This window comes from Sorex araneus, chromosome X, assembly GCF_027595985.1.
Source record: "Sorex araneus isolate mSorAra2 chromosome X, mSorAra2.pri, whole genome shotgun sequence".
NCBI lineage: Eukaryota > Metazoa > Chordata > Mammalia > Eulipotyphla > Soricidae > Sorex > Sorex araneus.
The window spans coordinates 191,021,812-191,038,034 of NC_073313.1; the positions used below are offsets into that span (position 1 = coordinate 191,021,812).

Consider the following 16,223-nt stretch of genomic DNA (forward strand, 5'->3'; position numbering starts at 1 on the left):
AGTCTGACCATCTCGTTGGTGGGCAGCCGTGAGGTCTTTTGACATCAAGGGGAATCCAGTCAGTAACAGCTCTAGTCCAGCGATTATCTCTAAATTGCATTAAGTGTCTGGCCCATCTGATTTTTGATGCCTTGGCAAATGAGACAGTGTCCCTGATTCTTGACCGTCGATGGAGGTCGGAACTCCGGATTCCTTCTCTCACTTGAGTGAAACATGATACTCCTAGCATAGATCTTTCGATTCCTAAGAGGAATCGACCCTTATTCAATCCCCAGAATCCCATATGGCCCCCCCAAGCACTGCCAAGAGTAATTCCTAAGTGATAGCCAGGAGTAATCCCTGAGCATTGCTGACTATATTCTAATTCCTTCCCCAAAAAGGGACTTTTTAATTCAGTTTAAAATCCAGTTTAAAATATTTTCAGTATCAAAATTGCCCTTCAGTTGGTGGCATTGTTTTCAATTAATTAAACACTAAATTAAATTATTTAATGTAGGAAATATTTTCTTGTTTTTAAAATTTTTTTCTGTAATTGAGTTATAGGATTATAATTCAGAGTTAGTATCAATGATAAAAATGTTATGGTCTTAATGCATAATTTCCAAATTTCAGAGAAACAACAAATACAGTTAAAATTTTTCCCTTGCTTTAATAAATCTGTTAATTCAATATGCACATCCACAGCATGTTTCTTGTGAACTGGAGTAATAGCACAGTGGATGGGGCTCTTACCTTACACATAGTTCACCTGGCTTCAATTACTGGTACCATAGTTATTCCCCTGAACCCTCCAAGAGTAGATCCTGCATGCAGAGTCAGGAGTAAGTTCTGAGCACAGCCAATGCCATCCCCACCAACACCACCAACACCATCACACACACAAACATGACTCTTAAATTTTTAAAGTTTGGAAATAAATAAAGGCTCCCCAAACATACATTTCCTTCTAATACGCAGAACTAGTAAACATTGCTAAATAAATTATTCAGTAAGGATTATTTTTTTGTTTTGTTTTGGCACTGTTGTTTGCAACACTATTAATGGTAATTTAACTCCTATCACGTATTTTAGTTCTTGCATTAAGCATTCTTTTTCCACACCGTCCACCAGGATCCCATTATCCTGTTGTCCCCCATCCTATTCTGCCACTCTCCTTCTGCCCAGTTAACTTCCTACTGAAGACCAGTTTCTCATTTTGTTACATTTTGGCCATTTGCTATTCTCCTGCTGTGTTTCTTTATATCCCACATATGAGAGAGATCATTCTGTATTTGTCTCTCTTCTGACTTGCTTCATTATGATACTCTATAGCTCCACCAACAGAGCAGTAGATACTATGATTTGACCTTTTATCACAGTGAGTAGTCTTCTATTATGTGTACATCCTTTATTCAGCCATCTATTCTTAGGCTCTAGAGTTGTGTCCATATTTTGGCTATTGTGAATGGTGTTGCAATGACCATAGGAGTACAAGTATATTTTATAAATAGAGTTTGGGGCACATTGGGGTAGATGCCAAGGAGTGGAATTGCTGGGTCACATGGAAATTCAATTCCTAGTGTTTTAAGAAATGTCCATATTGTTTTCCAAAAAAGCTGGACCAGTTGACATTCCCACTTGCAGTGACTTCAGCTCCCTCTGTCCACACATCCACGCCAACACTAGTTGGATGTGTGATATCTGTAACATATGCCAGTGTCACTGGTGTGAAATGATATCTCACTGTTAATTTTTTATGAATTTCCCTAATATGAATTTCCCTAAAAATATGCAGAGCTTATTTTTAGGGAAATATGCAGAGCATATTTTTATATACATGTTGACCACTTGCTTGTCTTCTTTTAAGAAGGTTCTATTCATATTTTCCACCCATTTTTGATGGGGTTAGTTTTTTTCCTTATATAGTTCTACCAGTGCTTTATATATTTTGAATATTGACACTTTACCAAATAAATGATGGAAAAGTCTTTCTATCAGTATGTGTGATTTTTTTTTATTCTGGTCATTTCTTTTGCAGTGCGGAAGGTTTTTAGTTTAATGCAATCCCATTTGTTTGTCTTTGCTTGCATTTCTTAGGCCAATGACGTTGAACCAGTAAAGCTACCTTAGATTCTTAGTGTTTTGAGATGTCATAAAGTGTTTTTGCTATATTTTACCTGAATATAAATGAATATATATTTATATTTATTTTTATGAATCCAGCCCTAGTATCAAGATTTTTAACCTTCTTTATTTGACTTTTGTGTGTGGTGTTAGAAAGATGTCTATGTTCCTCTTTTTGCATGTAACTTATCTATTTTCATTTGTTTGATAGCCTTTTCTTGCTCCATTCCATACTTTTTGCCCATTTATTGAATATTGGCTGTCCAATATTTGAACATAAGCTTATCCTAACTTGTGCAGGTAAGTTCTCAAAACAGTGATATCTACACTTATGTGGTCTCACACATAAGATGAAATTTTCACACAAACTCAGATGAGAAGATAATAAAATGACTGAAAGAAACTGGATGACGCAGCCATAAGGCCTGGATAGAATCTTGAAGAGTCAAGAAACAGAATTTCCCCTAAAGTTTCTGGAGGGGTCATGCATTCAAGGATACTAAATGACCTTTCCAAGTTAGCAGTTAGAGCTACTTACCTCACTGATTCTGAAACTCAAGATCCTATTTCAAAAAATTCAGCATAATGCAGTGGAATGAAAACTAGTTATTCACATTTCCATATATATTACATATATTATATATACATGGAAAAATATGTCTTTCTTAATGAATGAGGTTGGGTAAGCTGTCTAACTTTTTAAGCTTCCATTTACTCTATTTGAGTAAGAGCATACGTACCTCAACAGTTAATATAAAGATTGAATTTAATTATGTGCTATAGTATTTTAACCAACTTTAAAGTGGCATGTACCCATGTCTTTACTATGACTGGATTTTATTCACTTCTTGTTTATGTACTATATGAAGTTGTAGATTTGTAATATGGCAGAAGTCCTGACTTGCTACAACAAAATGCTGTATCTTATGCCAGCTGCTTTTATTCTTGTGGACCTAAGACCTAATACATAAATATTTCTGGAGGCAGCCTGGACCAGAGTTTGATTCCCAAATCTGTTGTTAACTAACATTATAATCTCGAGCTAATTCCCTGTGTTCTTTTTATTATTCACCTATAAAAAGGATAAGAGATGCTACAAGTATGTGATTAAAGTAGAAAGAAGAAAAATGCCTATAATATTTATTTATGGTCAGAATTTAACTTTGCATTTATAACAGCAGCTATGTTAGGAGGATAGCAAATATTCTTTGTGAGATCCCACTGGGCACCATCCTGTGAAGAGTAACACAGGCAGGGAAGGGAATATTGCCAACTGTGAGGCAGTATGCACCGCAGGGCATGGAAAAACACCAAGAAGGCAAATTACAACCCACACTGAATATCAACTCCCACGGGAGCCTGATCTCATTTCCATGCCAGAAAAATGATTGCAGGTGTGTCTATTCCAGAGCATAGAGTGTCTCCATAAGGAACCCCTAAATCGAGAAGTTGAGAGGTTTAACTGTTTGGTATATAGTGTACCATAAGATAGATCCACATGAAGGCAAGAAGAGAGACCATTTCCTTTGTCACTTCACATAAAACTAGTTGGAGGGTCAATCATAAACTAATTGGTAGCATTAAATATGTCAGAATGTTCTCTTGCAGTATATACCATATGTAATAGAACAACGGCTACCATCTGGTGAATTCCCATGTCAGGAAATATGCTAGACATCTTATGAGATTTCTCACCAGGCAGTTAAACTTGGTTGAATGAGAATCATTGCTTCATTTTGTAGATGAGAAAACTGAAGCACTGAGAGATTGATTAGGTTATCAATTGATAAATATCTGAGAAATACTGATGGTGAGACTCAACATAGTGTCTACCTGCAAACCCATGTCCATTCAACTACAGTCAGACGCCTTTCTTCTCAGGAAATTTTTCACGTGTTGTATTTTTAGTCCTTTTATACAAACCTTTTATAAAAACCACAGTTAACTGCTATTCCTCTGCTATTTTATTTTGTTTACACTCCTCCCAAAGATCAAGGACATTAAAAAAACCATTGATATAGATAGTGGGTGGGTAAATGAATGGACATTATAGATAATAGGTAACAGGTCAATAGACAATCTAAGTGTAGATGCTATATACATATTCATACTCTGAATTTTTTAGTAACATTATGATCTCATTAGCATCAGCATGTTTTCTCTTCTTGTCTTCTGGTGCAGGTGTGCAGAACAGCTAGTTCACAACACCCTCCCAAAAACTAGTGTCATCATGTGCTTCGTGGATGAGGTGTGGTCCACCCTCCTGAGATCTGTTCATAGTGTTCTCAATCGCTCTCCTCCACACCTCATTAAAGAGATTCTTCTGGTGGATGACTTCAGCACCAAAGGTGAAATGAAAACTTCCTGGAGGATGAGTGTTTGATGTGTGTCGGTAGCAGTTGAGATTGATGGAAGAATCTCAGAGTAACTTAATGAAGCATAAAACTTAAATGACAAATCATTGTTTCATCTGGTGACAAAACCAAACAGCTATGTGTCTAAAAATTTTAGTTCTGATATCATCTAGGCCATGTGTTGTTAGCTGTTTCAGACTTCTTTAGCTATGACTTCTCTTCCATAAAAAGTAATTACCTATGTATAGCTCCTTCAGTATTAGCACAATGAAGTTTTAGAGATCCAAAGATGTATTCAGGGGACATAGCTCAGACATGGATCATTTGATTGCAGAAGACATTCTCTACAATTTTATAATATTTTCTATAATCCAATAATAAAATATGCCATAATTATGGAATGCCTTTTCTATGGGTAATACTGAGAATTAGAGTTAAACTCTAATTCTGAAGAAAACATGAAAGTCTATGTCTTCTTCCTCAACTATAAATTGTTGAGAAGAAAAATTGACAGTGAAAATTGAGTGAACAGCTTCCAATTGAGTTCAAAAGCAGAATCCACCATGGTCTTTATATATACTTTTGTTTATCACATTTTGTAATGTCTTTTTTGGGGCTGTCAAATAATGTGTGCTTGAAAGACAGCTAAAATTCCCTGACTACTATGTTATCAATAAGCAAAATATAATCCACTTCAAAAAATTAGAAGCTAATTAAGAGATGGTAAAATTCATACAATAACTTAGCTCCAGCATGAGCTCAATGATATGATCTAGTTTCTTCAGCCTAAACATTTCTACCAGAACGATTCTGAGCTCTAGAAGTTGTGAGATGCCAAAAGAAATCTGGATGAAACTTCAAGGAGTTGATGAAAATGCAAGCATAAATAGAAACTATCTACTAGTCATCTAGTTACTAGTTATACAAGACATAAATTTCAGAGACCTGCACTATGTGGGATATATTTCAACATATTGATTATACATAAAAATGACTGCAAACCATGTAAATATAGCAGATAACCCTCCTCTCCCCCTGCTGCATACACACACACACACACACACACACACTATTCTTAAGCTGAATCATCTTAGTTAAAGAGCAAGGAAGTATGGTGGAGGATGGCAGATGTCATTGTAGGAAATTACAGTAGCCTTAGATTAGCATTTGCAGTACTTTGGGATTTTTTCAATATGTACATACAATATTTAGCCTCTTCCCAAGGGCTTTTGAATGAGGGAAAATATTCTACTTAAACCTGAGTAATTTTCAGGATGAATTTGCCCCTGTCCTGACAAACACTTAGAAAGGCTCATTTGTTTCTATGTGATATGGCAACATTGAAAGCAATATTTTGATGAGTGGGAGAGAGATTACAGGAGATAATATCATGCTTACTGCTGACCCGGGTTCTAAACTCTAGCATCACATATGGTTCCTTCAGCACTACCATGAATCATTCCTGAACACAGAGCCAGAAATAATCCTTGAGCATTGCTGAGTGTGGTCCAACAACCCTCCCTCCATTCTCACCCCAACCTTAAAAGAATGTTTTGAGATTTAAGAAAACAACTTAGATATTAAACCAAATATAAACTAAATCCAAGAAAATTACATGAGAAAATATAATCAGGATCCGAATAATAGATTTAAGTGATTCTATTCAGAACTGGAATCTGACATAGGGACCTGTTTCTAATACTATTGAAGTGTTTTCTTATCTATCCTTACTTTCATCCAGAATACCTAAAGGATAAGTTGGATAAATATATGTCTCAATTCCCAAAAGTTCGGATCCTTCGCCTCAAAGAAAGACATGGCTTAATAAGAGCCAGACTGGCAGGGGCAAAGGAAGCAACAGGTAAGAAGTTTATAGATTTTAGTTTATTTTTTCTCAAATGTATAAAATACTTGAAATGATATTACAGTTAGCACCCACATATAGACATTATATTGCTGTATCCTTAACTACTTCCACAGGCAACTCTGAAGAACAAGCATCCTCTTACAAAGCACGGTTTTCATTTATAAATATCATTTAATATGTCACCTAATATATGATTTTGCTGAATTTCCACTCGATTTTTTATAGCTGCTTGTTTATTTTTGAGATCTAAGTTTTATGCATTGTTTGATTTTTCTAGTCTCCTTACTCTCTCACGCTACAATTGTCAACTCCATAACTTTGTTTACATTTCTTTTTCCCCCCTTCCATCTGTCCTTGTTGTTGTTGGGAAGATGTGGTTTGGTTGTAGTGCTTTCTGGGGTCACATATCTGCTTGACTTGCTCATTCAGCTTCAATGGTTACCATGGGTTGCACACCTGTAAGTGGATTGCTTCCCTAAATGCTTTCAATGGCCTATCTACCTGACTGCAGAGATTGCATTTTTTTTTTAGTTGTGGTGCTTGTGCATACCTAATTGCTATATGTGAAAGAGTACATTATCTGTTGCAGAAGTGCTGGGACCACAACACTGCATGAGGATAACACTTGGGGTTCAAACTTGAGGTTTTACATTAATAAGACAGGAACTTTTATCACTGATCTGTGAAATCCCTACTTATTTTTGTTAAGAGTCCTAGTCATTGGTTCTGTGCTACTGGAATTGTTCAGAAACATTCCTACTGTCTTCTTATATGACATATAAGATGAATGTTTTTGGAGTATCATGGAGAATTCCATTACATAATTCATAGGAATTGTGTAGTTACTGTGTCAAATAAAGAGCCACATGATGCCAAGGTATCCATGGCTGGTGAAAGTAAAGTTTAGCACTGGCTAAGAAGAGACCTACCTAGTTCTTTCCTTTGGGTAGAAGAACTAATTTGTGTGGTGATATTTTTGATTTATAAAATATTCTATTTTCTTCACAGTATTATATCCAATGTTTTACCCTTCACTGGTGATTAATGTGTGAGTCAATTACTTCACTAAGGCTGAAAAAATATTTGTGTGATTCTATTTTTTAGCTAGCAGTCACTTAACAAAGAAATCTTTCTTCCTCTGCCTCTCTTCCTCCTTCCCTCCCTCATCTCTCCTTCTGTCTTTACCTTTATCTCTTCCTTCCATACTTATCACTTTTCAACCACTATCACTGTAGATTTATGTCTTTAAAATTAAATATGGGGTCAGGAGATAGTACTGGACTTAAGGGGCTTGTCATTCACAGAGCCTACCCCAGTTTAGTCCTCGGCACTGCATATGGTTCCTGAGAAATTCCAGGAATGATCCCTGGACACAGAGCCTTGAATATCCCCTGAGCACCTCTGGATAAGGTCCAAATTCCACTGCAATTTAATATGTGTATTTTCTGAATTAATCTTATTTAATTGCAAATTAACTTTTAATTTAAAATTCAAATTTGAAAATTGTCCCAAATACCCTCTAGTTTTATTCAACTGGTTTATTTATCTCTTCCCTGTTCTTGCATAGACCTTCTCTCTTCTCAAAGATCAGTGTGCCTTTTTTTCCTCATGCTTCTTCAGTGTATTGATGGGAGGAGTCATCTCTTATATCCATCAATATTTTTCTGCATTCCAAACCAAATTTTTACCAAACTATTTGGTTGAATTTTATACATTCTGTGAAAGAATCCATAATACCATAATGACCACTGATCATATATACTGTGTCCCACTCCAAACACTTCTTTTCTGAGAAATTTAATCCTCATAATCATTTTCCTCATTTTGCCTGTAAATATATAAAGGCACAGTGAGGTCATATTTGCCCAAGTTCTTCCATCCAGTAAGTAGTAGATCCAGGATCAGAACATAGAAAATTTCATTTTAAAACCTTATCCATTATCTATTATATTCTATTGCCTTTAGATATTTAGCCACCACTATTCTCTTACACAGACCTCTACTAACTTGGGTTAGAACAATCTGTCATTCAACTTTCAATTCCTTGAAGCTTCCTTTCATAAGATCCCAAATGTAGAATTTTTCATAGTCCATTAGGTTGCCAACACCTTCTCTACACTTTTCACGGAATCTGTGAAGTGACAACAAATACAACTGAAAATTTGATTGCAGTGACATTTATGATCATTTTTTGTTTGTTTAGGGGCCATACCCAACAATGCTCAGGGTTCCTCCTGGCCCTGTGCTCAGGAACTAGTTCTGACTGACTCTGGGGACATATGGAGTCCCAATGATCAAAACAAGTAGGCAGTGTACAAGACAAGAGCCTTACCCACTGTACTATCTCTCTGGTCCCATCTGCACCTGTATGTTATTACAGCACTGTTCACAATAGCCAGAATCTGGAAACAACCTGAGTGCCTGAGAACAGATGACTGGTTAAAGAAAATTTCATTTATATCTACAAAATTGAATACTATGCAGCTGTTAGGAAAGATGAAGTTATGAAATTTTATTACAAGTGGATGGTCATGGGGTGTATCATGCTAAGTGAAATGATTCAGAAAGAGAGGGACAAACATAGAATGACTGTACTCATTTGTGGAATATAAAATAACATCATATGAAAAAGGCACCCAAGGACAATATACACAAGGGCCAGAAATATTGTTGGAATATTTGGAATCCTGTCTCATGAGATAGGGGATAAGGCAACTGGAATAGAGAGAGAATCACTAAGTGAATGATGGTTGAAGGAATCATTCGGGATGGGAGATGTCTGCTGAAAGTAGATAAAAAACCAAATGTGATAGCCTCTCAGTATCTATATTGCAAATCATATTGCCCAAAAGTAGAGAGAGAGTATGGAGGAAATTGTCTGTCATAGAGGCAGTGGGAAGGTTGAGAAGGGGTGAGAGTACACTGGGGACATTTGTGGTAAAAAATGTGCACTGGTCTGAGGGATGGGTGTTTGACTGTTGTATGACCGAAACTCAAGCATGAAAGCTTTGCAATTATATCTCACAGTGATTCAATTTTTGAAAAAAGGGTTCTTCATGATGGACTGAAGTTAGAAAAATTAGAAGATAAAATTGCACATTTGATCTAGCTTAAGAAATTACCCACAAACAATAGAAAAAGTCCAAGACGGTAATTTATCTTTTTTTTAAATTTGGGAGCCACACACAGAAGTGCGCAGGACTTACTCCTGACTCTGAGCTTAGGGATCACTTCTGGAAGGCTCAGAGGACCATATGTGGTGCCAAAGATTGAACCCCAGTAAAATGCATGCAAGGCAAGTGCCTTACCAGCTATACTATCTTTCCAGCCCCACAAAATAATTTCAGAACTGAGATACTTGTGAAGAACATTTCTAGGATAGTGGAATCAAAAGAGTAAATATCCTGATGCAGAAATATGCATTGGGGCTCAAGCGATAGTGGGGCATTTTCCTTGCATACAGTCAAATAATTCCTGAGTGCAGAGTCAGGAGTAACCCCTCAGCATTGCTGGGTATGACCCAAACAGCCAAAGAGAGAAAGAAAAGATGAGAGAAAAATGAAAAAAGTGAAAAGAAATATGCAGTCTTTTTGAAGAAGTGTACAGGTCTATTGAGTGTTAATCAAGGAAAGTGATTAATAATTTATTTGTGGAAGAGAAAAAGGAAGACTTTTGTTAAGTTTTGTCCTCATTTAAGAAATGTAGTCACTATTCATTAAGCCAGTAAAGGATTTTTTTGATTTTTCTTTCTTTTGCTTTTTGGGTCACACCCGGCAATGCTCAGGGGTTACTCTTGGCTCTGCACTCAGGAATTACTTCTGGCAGTGCTTGGGGGACCATATGGGATGCTGGGGTTCTAACCCGGGTCGGCCGTGTGCAAGGCAAACGCCCTCCCCACTGTGCTATCGCTCCAGCCCAATAAAGGTTATTTAAAAAAAAGAATACATTTGTCTAACTTATATTTTTAAATGTTTAGTTTAGCCATACAGAAGATAACGTACATTAGAGAGTTAAAAAAGAAAATAGGTAAACCACTTAGAAGGTGATTAAAGTTGTGCAAGCAATAATTAGCTACTAAGCATATGAAGAGAATATTCAGATTTAGATATATTGTGAACATGATACCCATAAGACTTGCAGTCAGATATGACGGAAGAGACAAACTGAAAAAATCCTACTGAAAAAATCCTACCTGTCAATTAGTGAAGCTTATAGGAAAACTTGTTTACTGGTGTGCTCAAAAATAGAGAAATGAACTTGAGATTATAATTAAGTTTTGATTTTATCCATGTAAATTTGAAATTAAAATTATAAATCTATATGACTAAAGCTAATGTAAGATGCAAGATTAAAATGGCACTACATATAAAATTTCTCCTTACCTGCATGGAATAAAACACATGATGATTATAATATCTGAAACCTTTATAACTTGGAAATGTTCAGATGTAATATAATAAACTTGAATATATAAATTGCCTCTTAGTCAGCTCTAGTAATTGTAAATATAACTACAAAAAATTCTTTTGAATTCAAAATGTGAGCATATAAATTTTCTTCTTGATGATTTATTTAATTCCTTGATAGGGGCTAGAGCAGTACTACAGTGGATAGGTCATTTGCCTTGCATGTGGCTGATGTGGCTTCGATCTGCATCATCCCATAAGTCACCTAACCAACACCTGGAGTAATTGCTGAGTGCAGAACTAGGAGTAAGTCCTGATCATTGCCCAGTGTGACCCTCCCAACACAAGAAAAGCACCAATAAGTAAATAAATAATTCCTTGATAACATTAGTCCAATTTTTATTTATATACTTTCAAACTACCTTGACCATAATTCCATATTAATAAATTTCATATAACAACCCAGTGACATAAATATATATATTTAATGTTTTTGTACATATGTTATACTTTAACTGCAGTAGAAATGTTATGTAAAATTCATTCTAATATATTGTATTTATTTTTCAGATTCTGTTCAATACCACTAAATTGTTTTAAAGAGTTATCAAGTAGTCACAGTTTTAGTTTGAAAAATATAGCTAGGTTCATCTTAATTACTTGTTATTTTCTGGTGGAGACTTGCTTTTCAATTATAATGGAAATTTCTTTAAAACAGATTATTTAATAATTTATAAAGATAGATTAAATTGTGTATATAAATATCTATATATACAACCAGAATATGCATAATAATTGTTATGTGTATGTTTATATATCTAAAATAGTAAAAATATAATAGAAATTAACAAATCACTCTAATAAATTGTTCTAAATTTGAAAACCAGTTGCTCTATTATTCTGTTGTTTTCTCCCTATAGATAGCAGGGCCCATGGTCCATACTCTAAATAGCATTGGTGGATGACTGATACCTGAATATGGAAAGAAATAGAAAACTGTGTCTCAATAACCCTTTACAAGGGATACATCAATTGACCTGAAGTGAATTTAATATATTTAAGGAATTCAAAAGGAATTATTAGGATCATTTAAAAGCTTTAGAGGAGGATATAATTCAGGAACCACTCATACTCTGTCATTGAGCTTGATAAAAGAGATTGATGAGTCTTCTTAGGCTAACCCACCTTCAGTTATCTAGCCTTCACAAGAAAAAAGAAAGATAGATTATATTATTATATTACATAATAGTTATATATATGCAAAATATATATAATATATATGCAAGAATCATCTGGTCCTGAAGAATCTATAATCATAAATCAGCAAAGATGAAAAGATAGATATTTTTCCCAGAATGTTTTAATAAAGTAGAAACCAAAGACAACCATTGATCTGTTGGATAAGTGCTGTTTCCTTTGGGTCCTGGAAAGAATTAAAAGAACACTTTTGTAAAAATCTGGTCTGTTTGAAAAGTTTGGAAGACTTTTGTGGTTTAGTAAAGGTCTAGTAGACCAAAAGGTGGTCTAATAGAGGCTTCTCTTTAGTCTGAGTTCTTAATCAACAGAGATAAGAAACAATGAGATAAGGAACAACTGTCTTTTGTACTAGTAGTCTGTACTACCAGTGTACTGCTACTAGTAGTCTGATACATCTTTATTATACATCATACTTGTTTAGATAATCTCTCTGAACAATAAGGAGGAGGCTATACAAGAGTACATCAAGAGTCTTCTGTCTAGTACAGCCTAATTCAGTGTAAAGAAACCACTTCAAAAATACTTCCTACCAAGATCATGGCTAAGATTGAATCTTTATCTTAAAACAAAATTATCACTGTCTAACAGGATGGTAGGTCCAGCTTCATTTCCCACCACTGAGCCAGAAGTAGCCCTCAAACACCACAATAAGTGACCCACAAAACAAAACAAAAGAGAGATACTACCACTTTTCAATATGTCATTAGAAAGCTACCAAATACAAATAATTGAGAAGTAGTTTGTTTATTTCAGAGGATAGTAATGTATCACCCAGTTGTCTATCACCTTGTTCACCTGCTATTATTTTTATTTTAAGTCTTCTGCTACTCAATACTCTACCTCTTGTTTATCTTATTTTCTCATTCCATTTTTAAGGAAGATTATCATGGATTACTCACATTTTTTCTGTTATACTCTCTCTTACCTATAAAACTTTGGGTGTATTACTGAAGTTTTTTGTTCTTTTATATCCTTATCATTTAAAGGGATGAAAATTAGAGCTATACTTGTTTTGCTTTATAGATTAAATAAAATAAAAATGTGTTTCATTTTATTTATAGAATAAAATGATGGACTTTGAATAAAGTTTTGAATTAAATTAAAATTTTAAATAAAATTAATAATTATTAATGAAAATAGTTTACTCCCATTAATTAAAATGAGAATAAAATCCTGTATAACCTTCTTTATGAAATGATCCCTAAGGCTTTTGAATAAAAATTACAAATATTGGGGGCTGGAGCAATAGCACAGCGGGTAGGGCGTTTGCCTTGCACACGGCCGACCCGGGTTCGATTCCCAGCATCCCGTATGGTCCCCTGAGCACCGCCAGGGGTAATTCCTGAGTGCAGAGCCAGGAGTAACCCCTGTGCATCGCCGGGTGTGACCCAAAAAAAAGCAAAAAAAAAAAATTACAAATATTTAATACATCTGATTTTTAATGTTGGGTTTTTTGGTTTTTGTCTCTAGGTGATGTACTAACATTCTTAGATTCTCATGTGGAATGCAATGTTGGTTGGTTAGAACCTCTTCTGGAGAGAGTTTATTTAAGTAGAAAGAAAGTAGCCTGTCCAGTGATTGAAGTTATCAATGACAAGGATATGAGGTAATATGTCCTATTCCATAAGATATTTCTAAAGTGAATATTTAAGTAGCAGAAGCAAAGAGTAGTGGAGATCTACCATATGTGTGTGTGTGTGTGTATATATATATATATATATATATATATACATACATACATTTTTGCAAATCAAATGAATAATTTTTTTCATTTAAATAAATGAAAGTATGTGATAGCTATCTTGGAATTAGATCTGATCTGCACAGTATTTTATCACCACAGAATTTGTCCTCAATACTAATGAATTCAAATATGCATTGTTCAGTTTTTTTCCAGTTTTACATTTGGCTAAACCTCAAAATACCTATTTCCCTTATGTTTAGTTTGCTCTTTATGAAAAATATTGCAAAAATATATGTTATTAATATTTTATTCACAAAAGTGGATACTTAAGAGAAAGATATAAGTTTAAAGCAAGCACTCCAGACTGCCAATTAGTATTGAAAATACTGGACTTAATATTTTCATTGAACATTACTTTTTACAATTGTGATGATTTAAAATCATCTATATAAAACACCTTTTCATTCAATTGAACAAGAAATTACTTTGAGTTGGTAAAGCATATAAAAATGTGTATAATCTCAGGAGACACTTTTTTTCTTTCCTACATTAGTTACATGACAGTGAATAACTTTCAGAGAGGGATCTTTGTGTGGCCTATGAACTTTGCTTGGAGAACAATTCCTCCAGATGTTGTTGCAAAAGACAATATCAAAGAAACAGACATAATAAGGTAAGTGTGTAAAATTTAAGACTAGGAAGCACTTATGCATCTTTTTATTCAGGTGTAAAAAGATATCATTCAACGGAACATCATGAATTATAATTTGTGCAATAAATAACAAAAAGCAAAAATATAATAATGTTTTCCTAAGAAATATATTTGCCACTATCAAAACTTGTTGTCTAGAAAGGGTCACTTGAACCCCCATTCATCCCTGAATTCAGAAAGTCACTAAAAATTTTCCTATTCTCTGGAACTTAACAGTCTAAACTAGTAGAATATGACATTAATTCTATTAAATACATATAATGTTAAAAACCTGAATGAGTAAACTTTAATGAAGATAATACTAATAAACATCATTATAATCATATCTACTGTTAGATTTTTCTTTAAGAGTCAAATCCTATGTTTTCAATTGGAAAGGGTGCCAAAATCTGTGAATGGATTAAGATATAGATAAGGAACTGAATAGTCTTACAAGTTGAGCTCTATTACTAGGAAATCAAGATCAAAGAAATGATTTTGATCTAATGTCTAAATAGAGACTTCTTAATACTTCCTCAGTACTCTAATTCTGTGGACCAATCATGTAGTTGACTCCACTCTGAATAACAGGAGTCCTCTTGGATAGGAAACTTGAGCAAACACAAGCCAGCAAGCAGAGATCATCCATTGCAACATGGTTTTTCTGAATTTAGGTCTCATAGATAATGCCTCATCCCTTAGCATGAGTGAGTCTCCTTTGAGTTGAATGTCATAAAAAGTGAAGTGGAAGTTCTGACCTTTAAGCACTATGTGATTAACCCTCCCCATAAACATAAGAGAAAGGTGACAATATCCCCATAGAGAGATGAGGAAGTTGGGACTTAAGATTTAATGTATTTTCCCCCAGCTATAAGCTAGCAAAAGACAGAATAGAAAGGAGGACTTGGGCAGGGACTCAGACAATGGTGAAGGCAAGTGGACATTCTGGTGGAGAGTGTGGTCTTAGAACATTGTGTGCATGAACCATTATCATTTATATGCATTGTAAATTATATTGCTTCAAATAAAAATAATCAATTTTCTAAAAATTACTATTGAAGCCATCCCCTCATATTGTAAAATAAGCTATTAGCACCTAATCTTATATTACCTTCACTTTTAAAGAACTAGGGCTTTTTTTTCCTTATGATTTTGGACTACAGAAGCAAATGTTAAATTTTTACCAGCAAAGATATCAAGAAAAAATAGGGATTCAAATTCATGTCTGTCTGAATTTAACACTTCTGTTCTAATACTATATCTAAGCACAGTCTTTGCCTTTTATATTTACTTACATATGTTAACACAGTGGCTGAGTTCAGATTATAGTCAATGTAATATTGGTAAGAGCATACATTCTGAACAGGTGTGCACAGGAAGATCTTTATTGTTAGTATTGTGTCCTCTAAATACCAGCCACAGGAGATTCTCAACACAAATCACTTTCAGCTGTCTTAGTGGTAAGCTCCTTGTCTACCTACTGGTTCTATGTATATTCTAACTTTCCTAATGAATAAGAGGCAAAGTCTCAGGAATCAATCTCTGAATTTGTATTTCAACCCTACTATTTATTGTGGTATTAGCTTTAAAAATTTACTTCACTTCTCTGACGCAAAGAGATGGTACATCAGACAAGGCTGGCTTAATCCCTGACAACACATACAGTTCCCTCAGCACTACTAGTAGAGTTCACTCCTGAATAGTCTGAGGCATCCCGTGAGCACCTCTGCATGTTCCCTTCCCCAATTACTTGACATTTTTTAGTCTATTTCCTCATTTTACATTGACTTACAGAAATATCAACTTTGATTATTTAGAGAATCAAATCAGATTGTGTTGAAAATTGCAACAAATAAGAGAT

At 34.6% G+C, this 16,223-nt stretch overlaps 1 protein-coding gene across 1 annotated transcript in view; it reads left to right on the forward strand.

Moving 5' to 3' along the window:
• The window catches only part of GALNT5 (polypeptide N-acetylgalactosaminyltransferase 5), a 47,940-nt gene that overhangs the window by 15,228 nt on the left and 16,489 nt on the right, over positions 1–16,223 (forward strand). Inside the window, exons 2-5 of the mRNA XM_055123080.1 lie at positions 4,285–4,451; positions 6,199–6,318; positions 13,458–13,593; positions 14,225–14,344. Of these exons, the coding sequence (XP_054979055.1) occupies positions 4,285–4,451; positions 6,199–6,318; positions 13,458–13,593; positions 14,225–14,344 (543 nt within the window). The remainder of the gene's footprint in view (positions 1–4,284; positions 4,452–6,198; positions 6,319–13,457; positions 13,594–14,224; positions 14,345–16,223) is intronic.